Raw genomic sequence first — 26,284 nt, 5'->3', positions numbered from 1 at the left:
GATCACGATCATTCAGGGAAAAACGTGACAAAACAAGAAAATATCGACACTGACAGCAGCCGGTCTCTAATGGAACTGGCCAATCGTCGTCAATTTGTGTACTCGAATTGAAACTTTTCTGTCTGGGACGACGGCGATGGAAGCGATTCGCTGCTGACAGCGCGAAATTTGATAACTGAATTCGAACAATGCTGAAGCGGGCAGTTTCCTCTCGCGTCGCGGTGTCGGACGCCGAGTAGAACGTGAAATATAATTCTCGCGTAACATATGTTAACAACGAATGAACCATTTGTAAACAAACGACTTATGTCATCGTTTCGAAGCGAATATTTCCCGGTAGGCAAATCAGCAACAATTAGAGGAAGGACCATCTTAATCTGCCGGTGCAGATATTTTCGTCCATCCGAAAACAAATGTTATCTCACTGATATGGGAAACAAAGTGCAAAACGTACAAAGGCAATAATTATAAAAGGTCGCAAAACGTCACATACCGGGATCGGAGTGGCATTTATTAGCCGGGGCGTTTGTCGTCCGTTCGCAGTAGGCGGTGCAACACGATCTTTGACGACCTAAATTTGCGCTACCTTGCTTCCACCGTACCACCGCCAGCACCCGTGCGGCGGTGGCGATTCATATTTTTGCTGTCACAGCAATCCTAGTGTCCAATACTAAATCGGTAAAGGGATTAGGATTAGCAGCGGTGCGGCCTGGTCCACTTTGAACCGAGCCGAGCGACGGCTATGCATAAGCGCGAGGTCTGAGAATTTGTAGAATTCAGTCAACATGTAAACAAGTTGCTTACCTTGATCGAGTAGGAGTTTATCCGTTGCCGGGGTAGCATGTTGAATGAGGAAAAATCCAGCCGTCGGGAGAAGATGCCGTTGGCGCCAGATGTCGCCCTGTTCGAGAATGAAGAGAAAAAAAGTCGATGTCAAAAAAGGGTTAATGCATATGTGTGTGTGAGTGTATGTTTGTGTGCGCCGTCGTTGATTTATTCATGAGCGATAAACTTGAGCGATGAGTGAGTGTTTTGGACTGAGATATCAATTATTCATTGGTGGAGTATCAGCATTCCGAACAGCGTCAAACAAAGGTGTGTCTCGCGTGCCGGGTGGGTAAATATTGGTATCTTTCCGGTAGATAAGCGGTTATTTGGCAAACAACTTATCGGCGATGCTTATGTGATGGAATTCGAAACCGAGTTCGGCAATGTCAAGCTTTGATACACAGTGTCGGAGGGAGAACATCAAGCTTTGAGCCCAACAGCTGCGCTAATACGAATCAATCTATTGATAGTGATAAAATTCTTCGCTGCCAGCTGGCTGAGTCTGATCCAGTATACGTTGGCCCTGTCCTCAGACGACTAATTGTTGTCACGGAGCGACGACAATTAACGGTAGATCTTCGACCTGATCCGAAACAGTTCTATGAGCGCGGTGTTGATGAAACTGAAGCTTTCGTCTCATGACCTAGGTGTCTAATGACGCGCCGGGTGTCTGTCACGAACGTTTCCACCTTGGCATTTTTCCAGGCCACGACCACGAATGTCACTTGATTCATAACCGACCGCGCTACAACAACGACGGTTTCGCATGGAACTAGTCCGCCCGGTGCCCAGTAGAATGGGGAGCCCGTAAAGCTGGAACCGGTGCAATTATTTCATTTCGCGAGGTAATAGATCATAGTTGCTGGCAGTCGATTTGTGCTGACAGCAGTGAAAAGCGATCAGGCGAATCTGATCCGAATGGCGTGCCACGTTATTCTTTTCGTTTCCTGGACTGGTTAATAGATTTATTTATCATATGGTGATGCCAATTTACTTTCAAATAAAAACTATTTTCGACATGGCATTTGACAGAGTTGCCAATCTTTCTCACCATGCGATCTTCAGTGTTGTAGAAAATCAAAAAAAGCCGTCACAGTCGTCAATCGAAGTTGTCGCGCCACTTCTGTTTACACAGCCCTTCTGCAGCAGTGGAACGAAACCCATTTTCCCAAACGGCACACTGCCGACGTATGCAGCCAGCAGTTCGGGGAGGTGTGGTGCAGAAAACCAATAGAGTGACAACCAGTCGATTTCCAATTCAATAAATTTGACTTTTCACACTTGGACTGATGTTCCGAAATGGAATCACTCGGTTCGCCTTTTTCCTCTGTCTCGAGGGAATCGAACAACGTCTGGCTGGGCCGCGCCGTTGCTCTCGTCCAAATGGCTGTCAACGACGGCGCTGGTGGTATGTCCTCATGTGTATCCGATGGACGTTAGAAGGGAATGTTGAGTTTTCAACACGACTATTTGGGATGAAATAAAGCTGCACATTATTCGTTATCGAATGGCGCAATACATCATAAACAAACAACCATTCAAATATCGTTAAACAGATTCAAAATATTATCCCACAAGTAAATATTTTTATCAATTTTTGTCTAGATGGTTCCTGTGTTTAAATTCCAAATTGAAAAACTAGAACTGGTGAACAGAACATCGGTCTTGAGATAAGTTAATCCGAGCTGGCAAAATTAAACGTTTGCCCGAAAAGGTTATAGAGCCGATAAGCATTTGGGCGAAAATGTCATTTGGCCTTACGGAACATGTAATGTTTTGGCAGTAAGGAACAGGAAGTTTCGTTTGGCCGAACTGGTCATTTGGCCGAAAAGTCGTTTGATAGAACACGTCATTTGGCCGAAAGTGCTGTTTGACAGAAATCACTTGGCCAAAACTGCTGCGTGGCCGAAATGGTCCTTTTGTGGAAATGGTTATTGGGTCGAAATGTGATTTGACCGAACGATTCCTACAGCCGTAAATATCGTTTGATGTAATCTTGTGCGCCGCCGCCACTGGAGATTTTCCTACGCCATCATTGTCAAAAATGAATCGGCGCACTGCCGAATAAAAACTTTTAACGTGACACGGGAAGTACAAACAATCATCAAATCGTCATCATTTTCATCATTTAATGCTTAAATATTTTTCTACAACAAATATGATTTTGAGAAAGTAACACCGGCGCGTGCTTACTCGCAATCTACATGTTGATACATTTACAGTTACATCAAACAACTGAAAATCGGAATACGCCGCTCCAAAACTACGAGATGACAATGCTAGAAAGAGACAAAAGATTGGAAAAAACGGTGTGTGTGATGCCTCCTTAACGTTACCTGAACGCTTTTGAATATTTTTTTACCGCGCCGATAGCTACGAAAAGACTATTGCGGCAGTAGGTTTTTACACAATTAAAGAAGAACATTTTTGTCTTCAGTTCTAGCAAACTCGTCAGAAATGGGATATGTATATTTACGTTGGAAATATGTAAAATAACGCAAGCTGTAGCTGTAACTCGCACGTAGTAAAACTTCAACACGAATTCAAGAAATAGCTCAGGGAACGCTTCTGAGAACTTCTACTAGATTTCTGCACTTCCGAAAGAAATCAGTTCGGAGTTCGGGCATTTCACCTGGGAAAATTTCTACTAACAGATTTTTTCACGAATTTCTTTAGTAGTACCTAAAAGAATTGTTTCGACAATTCTTCTAGGAATTCAAGTGAGAATGCCTGCAGAAAATCCTACATGGTTTTACTCAAAAAATCCTCCATCCATCCAAGAATTTCGTCATACATTTTGCCAGGTACTTGTCACAATTTTGTACAGGAAAAACCTAACGAAGTCCTCAAGGAAATGCTTTGGATATCCTGCGAGGAACCGATTCTAAAATTATTATTCTCATATGCCCAACCACAAAATTCCCATAACTTTGAAAAATGTGATGTGCGAAGTAAAAAGTGAGAAATAAGGGGTAGGAAGTGAGATGTTTCACTTCTAACATCTCGTTTTCTAACATCTCGGAAGACTCCTTTCAAGAGGCTCGGAAGCTTTCCTTCAAGAGACTCGGAATTCTTCTTTTAAGAGGCTCAAAACCGTATTTTCAAGATGTTCAGTAGCCTCCTCTCGTGGTGACTCGAAGCCACCTTTCAAACCTCCATTTGAGAGGCATGAAGGCTTTTTCCTAAAAGATCAGTTGCCTTCTACACTTCTCGGATGCCTCCTTCCACGCATCTCGGAAGCTTCTTTTCAAGAGGGTCGGAAGTCTGCTCGGAAGTCCCCTTCCAAAAGGCATGGAAGCCTCTCTTCAAGAGGCTCGGCAGCCTGTTTTCAAAAGGCGCGGAAGCCTTCTTTCAAGATGCTCAGAAGCCTCCTTTTAGGTGGCTCGGAAGCCGCCTTTTAAGAGGCTCGGAAAACTCCCTTCAAGAGGCTCAAAAGCGTATTTTCAAGATGCCCAAAAGCCTCCTTTCATGGTGGCTCGAAGCCGCCTTTCAAGAGGCTTAGAAGCCTCAATTCACATGGCTCAGAAGCCTCTCTTCAAGAGTTGCGGAATCCTCTCTTCAAAAGGCTCCGAAGCCTCTTCTCAAGAGCCACAAATGCCTACTTTCAAGAGGCTCAGACGCGTCCTTCCAAGAGGCTCGAAAGCCTGAAGCCTGTTTTCAAAAGGCACGGAAGCCTCCTTTGAAGTGGCTCGAAGCCGACTTTCGAGAGGCTCGGAAGTCTCAATTCAAGAGACTTAGAAGCCTCAATTCACTTGGCTCAGAAATTTTTCTTCAAGAGGCTCGGAAGCCTTTCTTCAAGAGTCGCGGAAGGCTCGGAAGACTCCTTTCAAGAGGCTCGGAATTCTTTTTTCAAGAGGTTCAAAAGCGTCTTTTCAAGATGCTCAGAAGCCTCTTTCCATGGTGGTTCGAATCCGCCTTTCAAGAGGCTTGGAAGCATCAATTCAAGATTCTTAAAAGCCTCAATTCACTTGGCTCAGAAGCCTTCCTTCAAGAGGCTCGGAAGCCTCTCTTCAAGAGTCGGGGAAGGCTCGGAAGACTCCTTTCAAGAGGCTTGGAGGTTTCCCTTCAAAAGGTCTGGAATTCTTCTTTCAAGAGGCTCAAAAGCGTCTTTTCAAAATGCCCAGAAGCCTTCTTTCGTGGTGGCTCGAAGCCATCTTTTAAGAAGCCTCAGTTCAAGGAGGAAGGGTCATATGGCCGGAACCCATTCGGCCGAAATCCATTTGACCGAATGCCAATAGGCCGAAAGTTGTTTGGCCGAATATACCCTTAGGTCGAAAGTCATTTGGCCGAAAGGGTCGTTTGGCCGAATAGTTTTTTTGGCTGATAAGGTCATTTGGCCGAAAGGGTCGTTCAGCCGAAAGGGTCATTTTGCCTAAAGGGTCATTTGGCCGAAGGGGTAATTTGGCGGATAGGGTCATTTAGCCGAAAGGGTCATTAGGCCGAAATGGTAATTTAGCCGAAAGGGTTGTTTGGACGAAAAGGAAATTTGGCCGGAATGGTCATTTTGGCCGAAAGGGTCATTTGGCCGAAAGGTCGTTTGGCTGAAAGGGTCGTTTGGCCGAAAGGGTAATTTGGCCAAAACAGTCATTTGGCCCTTTCAGCCAATTTACCCTTTCGGCCAAACGACCCTTTCGGCCTAACTACCCTCTCGGCTTAATGACCCTCTCGGCCTAATGACCCTTTCGGCCAAATGACCCTTTCAGACAAATGACCCTTTCAGACAAAGGACCCTTTCGGCCAAACGACCCTTTCGGCCTAATAACCCTTTCAGCCAAATGACCCTATCGGCCAAATTACTTTCGGCCTGATGGTTTGTTCAGCAGAATGACATATTTTCGACCAAACGGCCCTTACTCAAAGTTAGGTAGGTCTATGAATGCGTTAATTCATATTTCTGGATTAGTTCTTCCAGGTTTTTTGGATAATTCAATGTAGTTATCTGGATAAGTTGATTCTAGATTCTGTTTAAGGTAATCAAGCTATCTGGATTAGTTAATTCCGGTCTCTGAATTAGATGAATCGGATATATGATTTAATTAATCCATGTGCCAGTCTCTACCAAGATCCAAACCCTCGATTAGTTAACTCAGCATTGTTTTTTTTTTAGTTTTTTAGACTAGTGAATTCATGATTAATTACTCAAGGTATTTGGATTATTTAGGTCACTGGATCAGTTGATACGGCTCTCTGGATTAGATAATTCAGGCCTTTGGTTTGGTGGTTCAGTTCATAAAGCTGCTTCAGGTTTTTTCTTATATTATTAACTAAGTCACTCTAAAAACAGTTGTTGTCTGGTTGCAAATCTGGTTTTCTAAATATGTAATTCATAGTACCTGGATATAATTGTATAAACCCCTACTTGGACGAACCCGGATCTCTGTATGGTTTAAGTTAAACAGTACCTAAAAAATTTCATTGAATATAAAGTAAACCCCACATTCATTTTATTTTCCATTCCGAACCCACCATTCTAAGTTTCCAACTCGAATACCGGCTCTGAATGAAAGTTGTTTTTTCGTTCACGGTTGATTCCGTTGCTGTTCGTTTGGGGATAGCGTGAGAAAAAATGGACTCGACGGAAAATCTAAGCGTAAACAAGCCGAATTAGGTTGGAAGTCCAGTATGTGTTGAAGAGGCAGTCGGAGGCACAGCCAGATGTGAGCACATTTATCATATCGCGCGCATTGGTTGCTCAGCTGCGAAAAACATGCCAACCAGGGTATGCTTTGGAAAAAAAATGCAGTTCAGTGAATGAAATCTCGTAGCAATTTCGAACGAACGTCGAGAAGCAATAATGCATATACAGCGGTACCACAAGGTCACGGCCGAGGTCGGTTACAAGACTTTCAAGTTCAAATAAGTACGTAATCCTAATCTGGACATTCAACTACTATTTATGACAGATTCTCATCCACGTGAATTGTATTATACATCAAAGAATCGCACACAACTATGATTGCAATCATGTCATTTCCTCGTTTCACTGAATCGATCAGAAACTTCAATATATGACCATGTGGCTCCAAGATCTTCCGAAAAGACCTTGAAGTTGATTATGCCATTAATTAAAGACGATTTTTTTATGAAGATATGGATAATCTAATCTTATTACTGCCATAGATCTCCTAATCCAAAACAGGAAATCATTTCCCAAAGCATCCACTTCCATTTGTTAACATCTCATTTACCAGCGTGGAGCCACGTCAGCCACGCTCGATGATCGCCCATAACTCATCGGTCTCTCACACCCCCTGCCCCCTCTTTCTTCCGCTTGTTCAAATATGCCAAAGTTAGGCACTTTAGGATTCAAACCATTTGACTGCTGTCGTCACCGCACACAGCAAGCACCTCAACTCTAATGGGCTTTCGGCTCAGAGCTTGACTTCCATAAATTACCTCGCTAGTCGCGACGCAGCCGTAGCCGGCCCAGAACGAATTTCCGCCGAGCGACTTGTTTTAACAACGCATCTATGTCACGGTCAGTTAGCCACGGCAAGCGCCAAGTGCTCCACGGTGCGTGGACGCCTAAGCCCCCCAAAAACCCTTCAAGGTCACAAATACACCAAAACCAGGTGGTTCTTATGGAAAAAAAGCCCCACACAAACGATGGTGCTTTGTTCTAAAAGGAGGAAGTCAGGCCTGTTGCTGGATGGAAATTAGTTTCGTGAGAATCGCGGCCATTGAATGGGCAATCAGACATTCAGAGCGTATTCTTGATAGCCTGGGCAACCGGGGAGTCGTGACCACCATCTATCCACCGCATCGCATCAGGACAATAGTTTTGTACCGAGCACTGGGCAGAACGTGAGCAGAATTCGAAGCATTTCAGATCGGTGGAATGACTCCGCAATTCATAACTGGCGCGCCGGTACGCGGAGATGATTGTCGATTCTGAACGAATGCCGCTGGCTGGTCTACAATGCGTATCAGTCCGAACCTCATCTCAAAACTTGATGGTATCAAACTTCAAAACACGTTGGGGCCTATCGTACTGAATGGGCAAGAGCGCGCCGCTGTTGAGCAGCGTTCCAAATTAAGCCCCGAAAATAAATATTATTCAATATAAGGAACGCGAAATAAACAGCGCGGTTGAGAGTAAACAGTGCAAACCGGCCAATTCGTCAGTCTTGCTTAACGAACACCGAATAACATCAACAAAAAAAAAACTTTCGAGCAAAACAACGCAGAAAAGAACGCGAAAAGTTTGCATCGGTCTGCGTGAGTTCGCGAAATTCTGGTTTTGAACCGCAAGCGAACACAAACCGAGGAGGCGAGAGGTGCCGCTGTCGATTCAGAGAATGATTCAAACCGGCAAAGTGCCATAAGCATTATTATCTAATCGGTTTCATTACTTGGCCGGCTGTTTTTTTGCTCCTCGCTTCACGCTTCGAAAACAAGCTGCGCCTTTTCGTGAAAAAGAAGAACCACAACACAAGTAACACCTCTGCTCTGCGCTTGCCTTTCCTCGGCGCTGCTCCGAAGCGCAGCGCACGACTTGGCTCGCTTGCGAGCGCTCGTCATGTGGCCATTTGACTCATTTGCCTACTTCCTTTTCCGATCCAAGTGCGCTACGCGCCCGCTCAGTATTGGTGCCGGGTTTGGCCGACAAATAAACGAAAGAAACCCCGAAAAAAAATACATAACAAACATTTAACCTTGACATTGACGACTGCTCGCGCGATTTCTTGCTTCCTCTTCACACACGCGTTCTTCGCCAACGCCACCACCTGCATGCGCTTCGCTGGTTCCTCGCCGATAACAGCAACTCACTCCACTCATTCGCGGGGCCTGTTTTGGTTTTTTTGTTGTTGTCTTTTTCACTTTCCCCGCCTTTGGTTTCGCACTTTGCTCTCCTTTTGCGTCTCCCGCGATCGTATTATTCTCCAATTGTATAGTTAACCACCACTCAAAGTGCCTTTTTACATTAACATTCCGCTGTGGATTGCGTGATCTTGTTGTGTTTTCGATTGGAGCTAAGTTTCTGTTTTATGTCACCATCAGAAATGTGTGTCCCCCATCGCCGTCTTCGTCACAGGATGGCGATAAATGTCAAAGCCATTGCCGATTACCTAAGTGAGAAGCACGCACCGGTTCTTCGATAGCGATCAACTGAACGCTCATAAAAACAAAGAAAAACATGCGCAGCGCAGCAGCGTAAAAACCGCGAACACCGGCTGACAGCGAACTGACAGATGTCATTGGCGGCCGTGGCGGCCGACGCGCCGTCCTTCGTCTCTTCCTAAAATTCGAAAGATGCAAATTTTTTTATCTCATCTCACTTTCGTAATGTGTTCCAGTTTTGATGTTCTCTTCAAGTTCATCGCAGCCGTTCGTTCCTGTTTTGTTTCGCATCGCCGATGACGCTTCTCGGTTTCAGATAGAAAGCCAACAGCGCCATCGCGTGTGTAATTTATATTTTGGCGAACAGACGCCGCGGTGTTATTTTTAGCACGGTCCATTAAAATTTGAGAACGTTTAAAAGCCTGTAATCTTTTTCTGGCGTATTTTTTTGGAGGACTTCTAATGCATTTTTGCGGATCGGTGGGACCGGCGGCGACGAGAGATTCATGGCTTTGACGACAAAGAATACATGGCCGCCGCCAGAGCTAACGAGCGAACGAGAATGTGGGATCGAGCGACAAGCGGCGCGCGACCTTGGCGGTAATTGCGACGTACCACTTTCATCACAACACAGGGGCATCAAAGTCTGCTCGTATTAAGCTTGAACTTGCTTCAGATATATTGATCCCCCGGGATTGGAAACTAAATCGCCTGCTCATCCATTTGGCTCTATTATAAAGACGGTGGTTCTTCCCTTCAACTATCTACGTGCAAGGTCAGATCTGTCTCTGAGACTACCGCGCGGTCGTTGTAGATTGAACAGTTTGGCGGCTTCAGTCATCGTCAATTATTGAATTAGCACTAATTTGATCCAATCAACGGCGGTGGGTTTACAATTTTTGTCTATTCCCATGCGTTCCCACGTCTCCCTTCGGAATAAGAAACGGGCAAGGTGTTGTTTCTTTACATTTGAAAAACGTTTTCAAATTTTATGAAACACTTCATTCGTTTCATCGCCATGCACCTCCATGTATGATGTTTTCTATTTCTAGCCAGCCGAAACATCAGATGGCAATTTTTCATTGACTGTTGCAGAGTCTCTAGAGATTGTCGCAAAGGAAACACAAACTTGATCAAACCAGTCAATTCGATCGAAAAATTGTTTCAATGAAGGTTCTAAAGCTTTCATGGTCATAGATCAAAACGGAAGAAGGCGTTTTCCATAAATTTCCAACAGAATCCCAATCTAGCAAAACTGCTTTCTACCATAATTTACAACAGAAATTCCTTAACTGCTAGTAGACTTTTGATTGAAAGCTTCCCAATATTACAATCTGAATATAAAAAACTACACCGACAAGTGGTTCCGTCAGACACAAAAACAGGGCCACCTTCGCTCGGTGGGATGGTTCTAGACAAGCTTTTTCGCCACTTCATCGCCACTTGCAATCCTCCCTCCACCATACCTCAAGCTGTTCGTCATTTCTGTTGAACCGCTCTCCGGCTGTTATACATCGCCTCCGGCTGCTCGGTCGGTCGGTCGGTCGGTGAAAGACGGCGAGATCAGCAGAGGTGGCTCTGCATGGCTAACGATGCAAAAACTTGAAAATGGCTAAATTTATTACAGAAAATCAAATGATTAATGGTCTTGTAACAATAGATTCATTCTGGTGTGGCTGGCTGGCTGGCTGGTGGTGTCTGCGCTTTCCTATAAACCGTCCTTGCCAAGGAGCGTAGATTGTTGCACTCTCGCACATTATGATGTGTTGTATACAGCAATCCACCCACCCCGAACCCGCGCACAAGTTCACATGGGTGAGGATCCAAGAAGGGGAGAAAGAAAGAAAACGTTGCATGTTTCCGTCATTTGGGGCAGTGTTCGCAACTCGTAGTGTCTGCGGTGTGGTGCGCTTCTGTGAGTTAATGGCCGCTTAATTACACTTTATGGTGGTCAGCTAAGGATTGGGTGATGCCAAGCACCCGTCGCGGTAGCCCTCTCCAAGAGGATGAAGACTGTCTTTAGAAAGGAAGAAAGCTTTCTCATGTGGGGAATGTGGGGAGAACGGGCAAACCGGCGGGATTGCATTGAAGGTCAATCGTGTTCAGCACTTTTAAGACGTTGAGATATTTTGTTTTCAGCGAGCAACATTTTGGCTCTAAATTTTTAAATTCAAACAAATCTTCCATGAAAATTCGGACGATTTTCTTGTGAAAATTCAAATGAATTTTCTTAATATCAAAATTAAGACATTTTTTTCGTGATTTTTTGTAAACGGAAATTCAGACGAATTTCCCATGAAAATTCGAGGCAAGGCCGTTTGCCATAAATTTTGAAGGTCACTAGGCCGAAAGCTGATTGGCCGGATATGTCCTTTAACGGAACAAACCATCAGGCCATGTCATCTGGCCGCAAGTCATTTGGTCGTAATTGGAGAGGGCCGTTTGGCCGAAAGCTATCCGGCCGAAAGCCATTTGGAAGAATTATATTTGGCCGAACAAACAATTGGGCCAAAGCCCATTTTGCCATAAGTCATTGCGCTGGAAAAGTCGTTTGGCCGAATACGTTGTTTGGCCGAAAATACCGTTTGGCAGAAATGATCACTCGACAGAAAGAGCCATTTGGGCAAAAAAGTCGTTTTGTCGAATTGGTCATTTGGTCGAAAATGCCGTTTGACCGAAAAAGTCATATGGTTGAACAGGTCATTTGGCCGAAAATTCAATTAGACCGAACTGCCATTTGATCGAAAAGGTCATATAGCTGAAAAAGTTGTTTGACCGAACATTCCGTCAAGATGAAAATTAAATTTTTCTGAACAGGTCATATGCCCGAACATGTGGTTTGGCCGAATGGACGAAGTAAGAAATGAGAAGTAAAACGACTTTCCACCACTAACTTTGAAAATTAAGAAGAGAAATAAGAAGTGAAAAGTGAGGGAAGAGACTTCTCACTTCTAACCCCTCATTTGCACTTCTCACTTCTAGTATATAGGGTAAATCACTACTTGGGCCTATGGACCCGGTTCCCGGCTCACTGCACAGAAAACTAATGATTTACACTGTTTGGAAGCCGTAGGCTTAAGATTGATAATTTTTAAAAAGTCTCCCATTTATTTTTCACAATACTCAATATTTTCCAATCACTTATTTTACTCCTAATTGATCCAATTGTAGAAAATAAAAATGTCGGTTTCAAAATTTTGCTCTCCGATGCCACACCACTGAGCCGAAGTGATTTTTTCAACTTCTACAAAACGGTATCATCAAATAAACACCTACCTGAAAATCGTCACAGTGCTCGATACAATCATTGCTTCAAGCTTTTAATCACCACACCATAATGCTAAACACACGCACTTCAATCTTATCACTAGAATCACTATCACTAGAACTTATATAAACATACTAGAATACATTTGAAAATGTATTCTCAAACCGAACAAAAATTCACCTCGGCCCAAGAACTTCTAGCCGTACCGTGCTGCCAAGAAGCCAGGATTATGAAAATGATCCTACATCGTTAATAGGAAAACTGTCTAATACGTTGACGCTATCATGTTATTTATAATTCTCTCGATTGCAAAAGGTGAAAAAAATATTGTTTTTAAGTATTTGGAAGAAATTTGGATGAGTAAATATATCTTTTCAACCAAATAAAAATGATTATGAATAATACCATCTGGCATCTTGTTGTCGTGGAACGTGCATATTTTTGTTTACGTCGCATTTTCTACCGTCCCGAGAGAGAATGAGAGTAAAATGTTGAGAGATTGAGTAAAATTTTGCTTAGGCCGGGAACTGGTTTTTATGTATGCCGGAATGGCAAATCACTATGCCTGAAATGAGTGCTGCACCTCGTTTATTTAAATCAAATAAAAGCTTTTTTGAACGATATTTAGCACGAATAGCTATTTTTTAAGCAGAAGTGAACCCCATTGCAGTATTATACAGCCCACAAAATTCAGGTCTGTTGCTTCCTGTCATAAATATCAATCAAATAATGCAGTCGTACGCATGTTAGGCCGGGAATGGGGTAAGAAACCCTATCGCCTTTCTACCAAAAGAAAATTTTGGCCAAACGCCTATTTCGGTCAAATGACCTATTTGGCCAAACTAAATTTTTGACTTTATGATCTTTTCGATTGATTAACATTTTCAAATCAAATCCAATCCAAATCCAATCCAAATCCAATCCAAATCCAATCCAAATCCAATCCAAATCCAATCCAAATCCAATCCAAATCCAATCCAAATCCAATCCAAATCCAATCAAAACCAAATCCAACCAAATCCAAATCCAATCCAAACCCAATCCAAACCAATCCAAATCCAATCAAATCCAAACCAATCCAAACCAATCCAAACCAAATCAATCCAAACCAATCCAAATCAATCCAAACCAATCCAAATCAATCCAAACCAATCAAACCAATCCAAACCAATCCAAACCAATCCAAATCCAATCCAAACCAATCCAAACCAATCCAAACCAATCCAAACCAATCAAACCAATCCAAACCAATCCAAACCAATCCAAACCAATCCAAACCAATCCAAACCAATCCAAACCAATCCAAATCCAATCCAAACCAACCAAACCAATCCAAACCAATCCAAACCAATCCAAACCAATCCAAACCAATCCAAACCAATCCAAACCAATCCAAACCAATCCAAACCAATCCAAACCAATCCAAACCAATCCAAACCAATCCAAACCAATCCAAACCAACCAAACCAATCCAAACCAATCCAAACCAATCCAAACCAATCCAAATCCAATCCAAACCAATCCAAACCAATCAAACCAACCAAACCAATCCAAACCAATCCAAACCAATCCAAATCCAATCCAAACCAATCCAAACCAACCAAACCAATCCAAACCAACCAAACCAATCCAAACCAATCCAAACCAATCCAACCAATCCAACCAATCCAATCCAAACCAACCAACCAATCCAAACCAACCAAACCAATCCAAACCAATCCAAACCAATCCAAATCAATCCAAATCCAATCAAACCAATCCAAACCAATCCAAATCAATCCAAACCAATCCAAACCAATCCAAATCCAACCAAACCAATCCAAACCAATCCAAACCAATCCAAACCAATCCAAACCAATCCAAACCAATCCAAACCAATCAAACCAATCCAAACCAATCCAAATCCAATCCAAACCAATCCAAACCAATCCAAACCAATCCAAACCAATCCAAACCAATCCAAACCAACCAAACCAATCCAAACCAATCCAAACCAATCCAACCAATCCAAACCAATCCAAACCAATCCAAACCAACCAAACCAACCAAACCAATCCAATCCAAACCAATCCAAACCAATCCAAACCAATCCAAACCAATCCAAACCAATCCAAACCAATCCAAACCAATCCAAACCAATCCAAACCAATCCAAACCAATCCAAACCAATCCAAACCAACCAAACCAATCAAACCAATCCAAACCAATCCAAACCAATCCAAACCAATCCAAACCAATCCAAATCCAACCAAATCCAATCCAAACCAATCCAAACCAAACCAATCCAAAACCAATCCAAATCCAATCCAAATTTAAATCCAATCCTAAAACAATCCAAAAACAATCCAAATCCAATCCAAATCCAATCCAAATCCAATCCAAATCCAATCAAAATTCAATCCAAATCCAATCCAAATCAAATCCAAATCCAATCCAAATCCAATTTAAACCCAATCCCAATCCAAAACCAAATCCAAATCCAATCCAAATCCAATCCAAACCCAATCCAAATCCAATCCAAATCCAATCCAAATCCAATCCAAATCCAATCCAAATCCTATCCAAATCCAATCCAAATCCAATCCAAATCCAATCCAAATCCAATCCAAATCCAATCCAAATGCAATCCAAATCCAATCCAATAGAATATTTTTCCATTTCTCTCAGATTTCGTTATATCATAGCTCAACTAGTAACCTCATGTACACTAACGTCGCCAAGTGGCTTCATGAAATCTAAATTTGTTTTAACCAAAATCAATGCTCGTAGGACTTTAAGATTTTCTAAATCGTAAACCATTTTCCGATGGTCTTCCGTACGCCCCTTGAAGTTTCACAAACTGCAATACATTTTTTTCGGCCACCTTTCAGACACGCCTCATAGTTTTCTAAACCACAAACCATTTCCACACATCTTCCAGACGCGCATTGTGACTTTGCAAACCACAATCCAATTTCTGACGGTCTTCCAGACGAGGCTTTGATGTTCTTCAAATCACAAACCATTTTTCCAGCGGTCTTTCGGACGCGCCACCACAAACCATTTGCTGACGGTCTTCGAGAAGCGTCTTGTGATTTTGCAAACCACCAAACTTAAGAGGCTGCACTCATAACAAAGAGATGCAGTGTCAAAATTGGAACGGCGCGCTTGCTGTCAAATCAGTTGTTCCAATCGAGCACAAGGTTGTTAAAGGTAGGAGTATTGCGCAGGCAATCTACACCAAACCATTTTAGACGGTCTTCGAGACGCGTCTTGTGTTTTTGGGAAACCACAAATCATTTTCCGACGATCTTCGAGACGCGTTTTGTGATTTTGCAAATCACAAACCATTTTCCTGACGGTCTTCAAGACACGTTTTGTGATTTTGCATAAACCATTTTCCGACGGTCTTCGAGACGCGCCTTGTGATTTTGCAAACTAAAATATATCACTGATCACAATTTAACCACTTGAATTCAACTCACCTCATGAAATCAGCAACAGGATCCAAAAAATAGACTGGCAGGATCGTCAAAAAGTGTGGCCTAAATGGCCGGAACGAAGTCATTCTCCGTGGATGCGTGTGCACGCCGTGTGCATCTCACTAGAAGAGCCAGAGTCATGGCTTGCTGCTCGCCGATTGACACGCTGAGGGTTGAATCTATTAACACACGCTGAAAGCATTTTACTCAAACCACTTACGGTCAAATTCCATTTTCGACCAAACTGTTGTCGGCCTAATAACCGTTTCGGCCAAATGCACTTAGTCTAGATGACTTTCGGTCAATCGACCCTTCCCCGTTTGGCAAAACAAATCATTTGACCGGAGAAGTCGTTTGGACAAACAAGTTTTTTGACCGATAATGCCGTTCTGTTGAAAATGTTGTTTGACTAATGAGAAAGTGAAGCGAGAAATTGGAAGTGGAAAATGAGACTTCTCGCTGTGAAAGTGAGAAATAAGGAGTGTCAAGTGAGAAGTGAGACGTCTCACTTATTACTTAACTTTCCTCGTTGCTCATTCGAAAAAGTGAGATTTTAGAAATGAGAAAGCATGGCTTTATAAAAAAAAACCGTTCAACAACAAATTTGATGTGTTACGTGTCAACACTTTGCTGCTCATTGGTACGGAGCATTTTAGAATACGCTTCATTAGTCTGGTCTCCATGCTACCTGATTCGTACGCTGGCACTCGAACGAATTCAGAAGATCTTCATTAGGTTTGCTTTGAGACAGCTACCTTGGAACGACCCATTTAACCTCTCGAGCTATCCAAGTCGTTGCAAGCTGATTGACTTGGAGCCTCTTTCCGCCCGGCGCCTAAAAAAGCGGAGCTGGTTTATCTTCGACCTCCTAACAGGGAATATGGATTGTCCCGAGCTATTGGAGTTCGTACGTTGGAATGTTCCTTCTCGCAGATTTTGAAACTCGCCGTTATTTGTGATCCCTTTTCACAGAACTTTGGTCACAATTATTGTTTTGATTTATGTTTGCGTTCTTTTAACGATGTTTGTCACAAGTTAGATTTTATTCTGTTCAAAAATGTGTTTAGTGCTAGGATTAGAGATTTGAAATAATTTGGCTATTAAGGAAGCAATCTGTGCGACATGATCGAAGATGGTACTAATAAATATAGCAGAAGTCGTCATTTAGGCCAGATATAGCTCCGTACAATCGTTTTGGTTTGTTATGAGAACCAAACACTGAAGAATTGCTCTTCTTTTCAACGGTTAACCGGGAAAGTGATGCGGTGTTGAGGTCGAACTGTAGAAATTTCTTCCGACCGTGTCACAAAGCCAAGAATTGTCTCGTTAAGCTTCCGTCCCATGTACTTCTGGCTACGGCCTGGTGGCCATTATCGTGAAAGATTACGAGGCCAACCCGTTTTCGATTCTGAGCGCTCTGATTCTGAAAGCAATGAAATCGTCGAACGGTTCATGATCCAACGACTGAGGACGCTCAAAATAAAAGTGAACATCTCGGTAATTGATATAGATCAGATCAAGCAGCTACAAAGGTGAAGCACAGAATCCAAGCAAATTGTGCATTCAAGAATTACGGATTTTTCTCTGAGCGTGAATTGTCTGGCTCTGCGGATTTGCCAACGATGAAAGTTAACGGATGGAAGATGCCTGATGGGGTCCAGCCTTTTTCAATCCTAGGGCGGGCATCGAGTTCTTATTTGATTTCTTCAAATCTGTTCAACGGATTTTCATCCGCAAACCAAAGCCGAGACTTAATGAGTCGGTTTCGGATGGGTAGTATGCGGAGCAAAACTGTAGCACAGCAACTACAGCATCTTTGAAAACGTTGATTGCATGGTTTTGGGCTAGCGGAGAGGATAGTAGAGGAAAAGACGGCTTTGGCAGGTTTTGTTCTATTATTGGCAGGGGGATTTTTGTCTACCGAATTTTATGAAATTTGGCCACAATATTCTTTGATATGCAAAGAATGTTTAGCATGTTTGAGCATAATCAGCCATAAAAACCTCCCTGACAATAATAGAACAAAACCTGCCAAAGCCGTCATTGGCTAGTTTGAAATTTCTCTCCACCGAAGAGCAAAGTTGTGAAAATTTGTTTCAACAGTCGGTTTACAGGTAATACGACGGTCGGTATTTCGTTTGGAGGATCAGCGAGTGTCACGAGGTACCGCCTATAGGCATTTTATAAGCACGGAGTGCGGATTAGCCGACAACTAACAGGCTAGAACTATCATGAAGGTTCGTGTGGTCTTTAATGCGTCATGCAAAACGACGTCAGGAGTATTGTTGAATTATGCTTTGCTGGTGGGCCAAATTGTCCAAGAAGAATTTCGATCGATCATGCTTCAAAGTCGCATGAAGCAAATATTTAATGCTGATGGCCAACGTGGAGAAGATGTTTCAGCAAATCTTTTTTCATCTGGAAGATCGATTTTTCCGAAGTATACTTTGGCGCTTTGAGAGGTCGTAGCGAGCGAAGCATCACTGGTACGCGAGTATCAACCAAGTACCAAGTACGCAGGTGCCAGTCCCTCAGACGAGACTGTCTGGTGGGTCCAAGTGGTAGAACGAGTTGGAACACCCTTGAATAAGCCACGTTAGTTCTTATTCCTTCCTTCCTGATCCAACAGTCAAAACTCTTGGACTTACATGGACTACCGATTCCAATTAGAAGACATTCCATCACAACTGTCTAATCTGTAAGTGCTGTTGGTTATTACGTCTCTGTTCGACCTGAAGGATAACGCGGCGGATTAGTTTGCGTCCAAATTGCTGACGAGCTCTCGTATTTCGATCTCAACAGTAGCATCGTCTTCGGTGTCTCGTACTTGACTCAGTAGCACGCTCAGTTAAGTATAAAGGATATATTGATAGATGCTCCCAGATTACCCCGAATTAAACTAAATGTAATTCGCTTGTTTGCCGCATTTACCCTTTCAAAACATTAGATTAGCCACATAAATCAGCATTCCAATCAACATTTACCCAACCAATTGTGACACTGTGTGATGTAATTTCACCCGTTCCGAAAACATATTTTCCTGCACGAAAAAAAGAACTCGATTCAGCATCTATTGCTTCCCCCCAGGAAAATAAACAAACATATTAACCCCTGCTTTGGAACGAATCTGACTAGGCCGTGTGCTTGCCTGGACATGATCATCTTGGACAACAGAAGTGTTCTCGTCCGTCATCCGTCCGTCCGCCTCACAGAGAACAATCGATCCCATTCACGATCGTCTTGGAATAGGGTGCGCGCCCGCGATAGAGTCGTGTCTCTAATCTAAATACGGACTGTTACCCCCTCCTCCTCCGCCCCAATCACCATGTGGAGAACTTGGAGCAATAATTGCGCAGAGGGCCCGGTTTTATCACCAAAACAGACCGGGCGGGGAGGCGGGGGACCATATGTTTGTTTATAATCGCATCGTTCCAGTTCCCCAAACAGTGGACCGTGTGTGTGTGTTGTTTGCTGGCTGAGGACGGAAACGGGCCCTGCTCGTTGTCGCAACCACGAATCGATCACGCTACTGCTGAGCTGACGCGGCGCGCTCATCCAAACGTCGTCTCGTTCATCCATCCCGCGCTTAGAATTTTAGCATTTATTCAATTCTGACTTGACTTCTTAGAAGGAAACAACCAACTCGGGCGACGCAATTAATTTCGATAATTTATTGACCATTGAAAATCACAAGTCGCCATTACTATCGATCCCGGGCCCGGCTCGGCAGCACCATGAATTAGGCACGGTTCGACGTTCGTCGTCCGGCTGCGCGCGATGGCTGTGGAATAATTAGTTGATCGGGGCAGAGTGGAGTCAATTTTCGGTACGTGACAATGTCGTAGACACACAAAGTGGTGTGTTGGATCACGATTTTGCTACGCTCGCGTACAGCTCCGCTGGTAAGGCGAAGATGATTCGTGAAGTGAGCGAGCAGTTCTTCGTTTGTTTGCGGAAATTCATCGTCAGCTTTATGCTCTTTGGCCGTAAACGAGAATGTGCCGGAATGAGATTTTTACGGTTCCGCCACGTGAGTTAGGGTAATTAAAAGCAAAGTTTAGCTCGCTTTTTGTGTACGAGATGTGAAATTAAATTTGGCGAGCAGTTATTGTGACAAGTGTCACATAATTCGATCCGCATGCGACCTTGAAAACACGTTTCCTCCACCGCGCAGCCAGCCTCCGTTGATTTAACCTCATTTGGAGATGCTAATCATTGCCCTCCTAGAAAATCAAGCACAACAACGGGCAAAAACGAATAACTATCAAGATTTATTACTATCTGGCGTTAACGCCATTGTCAACTAGGAAGGAGGTGGTTGCAGGCGGGGGACAACCGCACGGTCGGCGGCGGCGGCGGCCGTCTTTGACACCTTCTGCCATAAACCCACATTCCATCGCGCGACAGCAGCAGTCATAATTGTTTATGCCGGCAGATTTTCTGCGTTCGATGATCAGTGACTCCAATATTCACCGTGTGACAGTCAATCGGTGACTCCCGTCAGCCAGCTCAGCGGGGGAGCTCTCTTTCGGTACCCTGAATCGGTACGCGCAACATTGTTGTACCCGGTTGAATCAAACGATCACCGAGAGGGAGATCGCGGTGAATTAGACTTCGAGTGGGACTGCGAAGGCGTCGTGCACCACTGATGGGTGACGATGATCGATTGTCATAGGTTGCAGTTCTTGGTCGTGCGTTTGAACTGATTTCTGATTGGAGAAGGACACAGCTACTGCCCTTAGCTTGTAGCAAATGGGTTCACAATTGTTTGATGATTGATCAAAGTTCATAGTATTTCCATCTGCAGATTCCGATCGGAATTTAGTCGAGGAACATTTTAGAGTTTTCTTGGAAAGTTCTTCGAGATCACAACGGAAATATCAGCAAAATTTCCATGGAAAATTATTCGTAATTACATCGGAAAACTGATTGGATTTCCGAAGGGAAATTCTTCGGAATTTCCGAAGGGAATTTCTTCGGAATTTCGAAGGGAATTTCTTCGGAATTTCCGAAGGGAATTTCTTCGGAATTTCCGAAGGGAAATTCTTCGGAATTTTCGAACGGAAATTCTTCGGAATTTTCGAACGGAAATTCTTCGGAATCTCCGAACGGAAATTTTTCGGAATTTCCGAACGGAAATTCTTCGGAATTTCCGAAGGGAAATTCTTCGGAATTTCCGAAGGGAAATTCTTCGAAATTTCCGAATGGAAATTCTTCGAAATTTCCGAAGAGAAATTCTTCGAAATTTCCGAAGGGAAATTCTTCGAAATTTCCGAAGGGAAATTCTTCGAAATTTCCGAAGGGAAATTCTTCGAAATTTCCGAAGGAAATTCTTCGGAATTTCCGAAGGAAATTCTTCGGAATTTCCGAAGGAAATTCTTCGAATTTCGAAGGAAATTCTTCGAATTTCCGAAGGAAATTCTTCGGAATTTCGAAGGAAATTCTTCGAATTTCCGAAGGAAAATTGTTCGGAATTTCCTTAGGAAAATTCTTCGGAATTTCCGAAGGAAATTCTTCGGAATTTCCGAAGGAAATTCTTCGGAATTTCCGAAGGAAATTCTTCGGAATTTCCGAAGGAAATTCTTCGGAATTTCCGAAGGAAATTCTTCGGAATTTCCGAGGGAAATTCTTCGGAATTTCCGAAGGAAATTCTTCGAATTTCGAAGGAAATTCTTCGGAATTTCCGAAGGAAATTCTTCGAATTTCGAAGGAAATTCTTCGGAATTTCGAAGGAAATTCTTCGAATTTCGAAGGAAATTCTTCGAATTTCCGAAGGAAATTCTTCGGAATTTCGAAGGAAATTCTTCGAATTTCCGAAGGAAATTCTTCGGAATTTCCGAAGGAAATTCTTCGGAATTTCCGAAGGAAATTCTTCGGAATTTCCGAAGGAAATTCGAATTTCGAAAATTCTTCGAATTTCCGAAGGAAATTCTTCGAATTTCCGAAGGAAATTCTTCGGAATTTCGAAGGAAATTCTTCGAATTTCCGAAGGAAATTCTTCGGAATTTCCGAAGGAAATTCTTCGAATTTCGAAGGAAATTCTTCGGAATTTCCGAAGGAAATTCTTCGGAATTTCCGAAGGAAATTCTTCGAATTTCCGAAGGAAATTCTTCGGAATTTCCGAAGGAAATTCTTCGAATTTCCGAAGGAAATTCTTCGGAATTTCGAAGGAAATTCTTCGGAATTTCCGAAGGAAATTCTTCGAATTTCGAAGGAAATTCTTCGGAATTTCCGAAGGAAATTCTTCGAATTTCCGAAGGGAAATTCTTCGGAATTTCCGAAGGAAATTCTTCGAATTTCCGAAGGAAATTCTTCGAATTTCGAAGGAAATTCTTCGGAATTTCCGAAGGAAATTCTTCGAATTTCCGAAGGAAATTCTTCGAATTTCGAAGGAAATTCTTCGGAATTTCCGAAGGAAATTCTTCGGAATTTCCGAAGGAAATTCTTCGGAATTTCCGAAGGAAATTCTTCGAATTTCCGAAGGAAATTCTTCGAATTTCCGAAGGAAATTCTTCGGAATTTCCGAAGGAAATTCTTCGGAATTTCCGAAGGAAATTTTCGATTTTCCAAAGGAAATTCTTCGAATTTCCGAAGGGAAATTCTTCGAATTTCCGAAGGAAATTCTTCGGATTTTCCGAAGGAAATTCTTCGGAATTTCGAAGGAAATTCTTCGAATTTCGAAGGAAATTCTTCGGAATTTCCGAAGGAAATTCTTCGGAATTTCCGAAGGAAATTCTTCGAATTTCCGAAGGAAATTCTTCGAATTTCCGAAGGAAATTCTTCGGAATTTCCGAAGGAAATTCTTCGGAATTTCCGAAGGAAATTCTTCGGAATTTCCGAAGGAAATTCTTCGGAATTTCCGAAGGAAATTCTTCGAATTTCCGAAGGAAATTCTTCGAATTTCCGAAGGAAATTCTTCGAATTTCCGAAGGAAATTCTTCGGAATTTCCGAAGGAAATTCTTCGAATTTCCGAAGGAAATTCTTCGAATTTCCGAAGGAAATTCTTCGGAATTTCCGAAGGAAATTCTTCGGAATTTCGAAGGAAATTCTTCGGAATTTCGAAGGAAATTCTTCGAATTTCGAAGGAAATTCTTCGAATTTCCGAAGGAAATTCTTCGAATTTCCGAGGGAAATTCCTCGGAATTTGCGAGGGAAATTCTTCGGAATTTCCAAGGGAAATTCTTCGGAATTTCCAAGGGAAATTCTTCGGAATTTCCAAGAGAAATTCTTCGGAATTTCCGAGGGAAATTCTTCGGAATTTCCAAGGGAAATTCTTCGGAATTTCCAAGGAAATTCTTCGGAATTTCCAAGGGAAATTCTTCGGAATTTCGAAGGAAATTCTTCGGAATTTCCGAAGGAAATTCTTCGGAATTTCGAAGGAAATTCTTCTGAATTTCCGAAGGAAAATTCTTCGGAATTTCAGGAAGGAAATTCTTCGGAATTTCCGAAGGGAAATTCTTCGAAATTTCCGAAGGGAAATTCTTCGGAATTTCCGAAGGGAAATTCTTCGGAATTTCCGAAGGGAAATTCTTCGGAATTTCCGAAGGGAAATTCTTCGGAATTTCCGAAGGGAAATTCTTCGGAATTTCCGAAGAGAAATTCTTCGGATTTTCCGAAGGGAAATTCTTCGGAATTTCCGCAGGGATATTCTTCGGAATTTCCGCAGGGGAATTCTTCGGAATTTCCGCAGAGGAATTCTTCGGAATTTCCGCAGGGGAATTCTTCGGAATTTCCGCAGGGGAATTCTTCGAAATTTCCGCAGGGCCAAATAAAGATCGGTTAGATTACTTTCGGCCTCACGATGAATTGCCATTTCTTGTGATGAAGTTAAGGATTTTAAATGAATCAGCGGTTGTACTGCAGTCTTAAATTCATTCGCTATATCGAAAATTTGAAAGCGAGCCAACTTGACATTTCCAAGTGAGACTGCAATATTTGCTCAAAGGCCAAGTAGGGAGATGGAGAATCAAGTAGGGTAATTAAACTGACGAGATTTTGGTAACTCATTCGTTAGCAGTGTTGTCGGAAGCTTGTCGATCACTCTTGGAATTAGGACTACGACCCGTAATTTTAATGCTCGCCTCTCAAAAAATATTTCTTCAGAATCGAAACAAATTGAGATGTTTGACAGAAGGCTCTTGACGGAAAATAACTATTCTAAGTAAAGTTTCCACCAAACACACTTAAATTACTCCCACAACAACAATTACACTTGCTAAAAGCATTTATTTTCACACCTCCATCCGTTTGCTCATAACTGCCCGGTTACTGGATGTCTCACCATCCTACCGCAAACTGATTTACAGTCTCCCTGGGCGACAGCACGATCATTAGCGCGATCAATGATGCCTAATTACAACACATTCACGTTAAACTAATAAACCCAATCATAACTTGCCTTGCAAAGCAACTACAACGAACGACCGGTGAACAATCGATTGTTTGTCATCCGCCCAATCAACGCGACACGACGTTTAGCCTTTATTTGTTTTCAAACCGCATCGTTTATCACTGCCAACCGCCCTACACAACTCCCCTCAAAAGTCACGTGCTTATTATTGAACATTAATTTTCCAAAATTCGGTGACAACTCTGCCTTATTTTCCCTTCGTCTCCGCCGCTGTCACTTGCGAAACAATAGACATCGCGATCAGCCGCCGATGGTGATCTTCATTTTTGCTCCGAGCTGTGCGCCGCCGCGCTGTGCTGGCCAGGTAGGTTCGACCTCGTTGCGACTAGCAACGCGTTGCACGCGCTACTTTGCATAATAATTCAATTATAGGAGTCCCCGCTGCTGCTGCCGAAAAAAGACAAATGACAAAAGAACGCAGCCAAATAAAGAAGAACCGGCAAACAATTGAATTAGGTTATATGCCGAGGCGAAGCGGTTCCACCAATCAGCGCGCGCGGACGTGCACTCACATGTGATGCAAGACAATCGTGTCAAACGGGCGAATACGTAGCGATCCTTCCATCGCGGGTCAAGGAGGGACCGACGAGCAGAATTATGCGGGGATTCTCCGAACAGACGAAATAGAACAAGATCAAACGCGCTTTTGGCTAGTTGCGAAACAAAAAAAAATACGCGAACAAGATCAAACCCGATAAATTATTGAGCTGACCTTTTGTCTACATTAGGATGGAATTTTATTAACTGACATCTCATATAAAGTGTCGCCATAGCTACTAATGGATGTCTGGTTGATCGTCTGAACGCAACGCTCTTAAGTCGCCAGGGCAAGCCAAAATCTAGGCAATCCATATGTGGCGCCACTGTTCTATTCTCGAAATATGCACAGCAGATGATCGCCAGACCGCTGCCAGTCCTGTTCATCATCGTTTTCGAGTCCTTGCTGAAAAAATAGTCCACATCGGAATTCTCACCCGCCAATTAGTCCGTCCCCATCGGATAGCGAACCCCCCAATTATCTTTTTAGTTTCCGAGGCCCCACACATCAGCACACATAAGTTACATCGCCGTAGATCATATTTCAAAGGAGAAACCGCGACCGCAACAGCAGCCGCAGCCTAGCCTAGGATTAGCGCGGGAAACAGCCCCACATGTTAATAGGCCCGGCAAAAAAAGGGTTTGCTTGGGCCAAGGCCGGCAAGGCACTTCGCGTCCAACAGCTGCTCTCGCGTCAATCGCGTTGTCGACCACCACCACGCTACGGACGGCGGTTCCTTCCCAGAAGTGTTTCCCATGAATAGATCTCACTATGTGCGAGACGGTCGCTGCCGTCTATCGGAATCGCTCCAGCACGTGCTTTTTATGACGGTTAACATCTTCGACAAGCCAAAACGGGGGCTCATCACAGCCGGTTGACTACACGGCTCGATGGTTGTCTAATCTGTTCCACTACTCACTCATTCGTTGTCAACGGACCGGTACTCCGGATGGTCGGAAAACCTTGGATTCTTACCTGCGAACGGAAAAGAAGACAAGAGCAAACGATTAGTCAATGTACATTGGGGAAACGATGGTCTCGTTGATAATGCGTGATCCATCGGAGGAGGCGTGCGACTGAATAATTCAGAAAGGGCGGGCGATACACATTCTAAGGTTAAAGTGCAAATTAATTGACCAATTTCCCACATCATCTTGCTGTGCTATTCGACGGCGAGCTGTGCAGCTGGATATTCTTCCACGACAGCCGATCTTTATCGAACAACAATCTCCAATTAATGCAGAACTTCCAACCGCAGCATAAACAAACCTGCTCCCGCATCGTGAGGCAAAGGAACACAGGAAGCGAAGAAAAAAGCCTGGCCATGTGCGCATTTATAGTGGTTGGACTAGTTGTGCAGTCATGCGCGCGTCAGCGCGTGGTTTGGACACCCTTTTCGTGTATTTCGGAAACCCCAAAAGCTCGGTGGCAGCAGTTTAGTTCCAGGTGCCATTCGTTGGCAATGGGGGTTGTCAATCGACAAGAAACCGGCGACGAAACAAAGCAAATGGCAAGGTCACATTATTTATGCCAACGACGACGACGACGACGCAATCCAGCCAGTCAACCAAACAAAGCGCTCTATTGTGTCGGTGAAACAGATAGTGAGCTGTCAAAAAACTGACAGGAAAAAGAAGGATAGAGTCAGGGTAGATGCGCTAATTAGCTGGGACCACTGCGTAATCAGTCTATCAATGCGGATGATTCAGCTGTTTGA

At 43.3% G+C, this 26,284-nt stretch overlaps 1 protein-coding gene across 5 annotated transcripts in view; it reads right to left on the bottom strand.

Annotated features, from left to right (window-relative positions):
- LOC134205089 (headcase protein) overlaps positions 1–26,284 on the bottom strand; it is a 288,226-nt gene that overhangs the window by 211,342 nt on the left and 50,600 nt on the right. For 4 of the 5 annotated variants that reach the window (XM_062680003.1, XM_062679999.1, XM_062680001.1 and 1 more), the window contains one exon: positions 805–901. In XM_062680003.1, coding sequence (XP_062535987.1) covers positions 805–901 — 97 coding nt within the window. Of the gene's footprint in view, positions 1–804; positions 902–8,483; positions 8,992–26,284 lie in introns of those variants that run through there. The other variant, XM_062680004.1, reaches the window with a different exon arrangement.

The sequence above is a fragment of the Armigeres subalbatus genome, chromosome 1 (assembly GCF_024139115.2).
Source record: "Armigeres subalbatus isolate Guangzhou_Male chromosome 1, GZ_Asu_2, whole genome shotgun sequence".
In the NCBI taxonomy this organism is placed as follows: domain Eukaryota; kingdom Metazoa; phylum Arthropoda; class Insecta; order Diptera; family Culicidae; genus Armigeres; species Armigeres subalbatus.
Note: the sequence above shows the minus strand (reverse complement) of the source record. Positions and strands in the feature narration are given on the sequence as shown.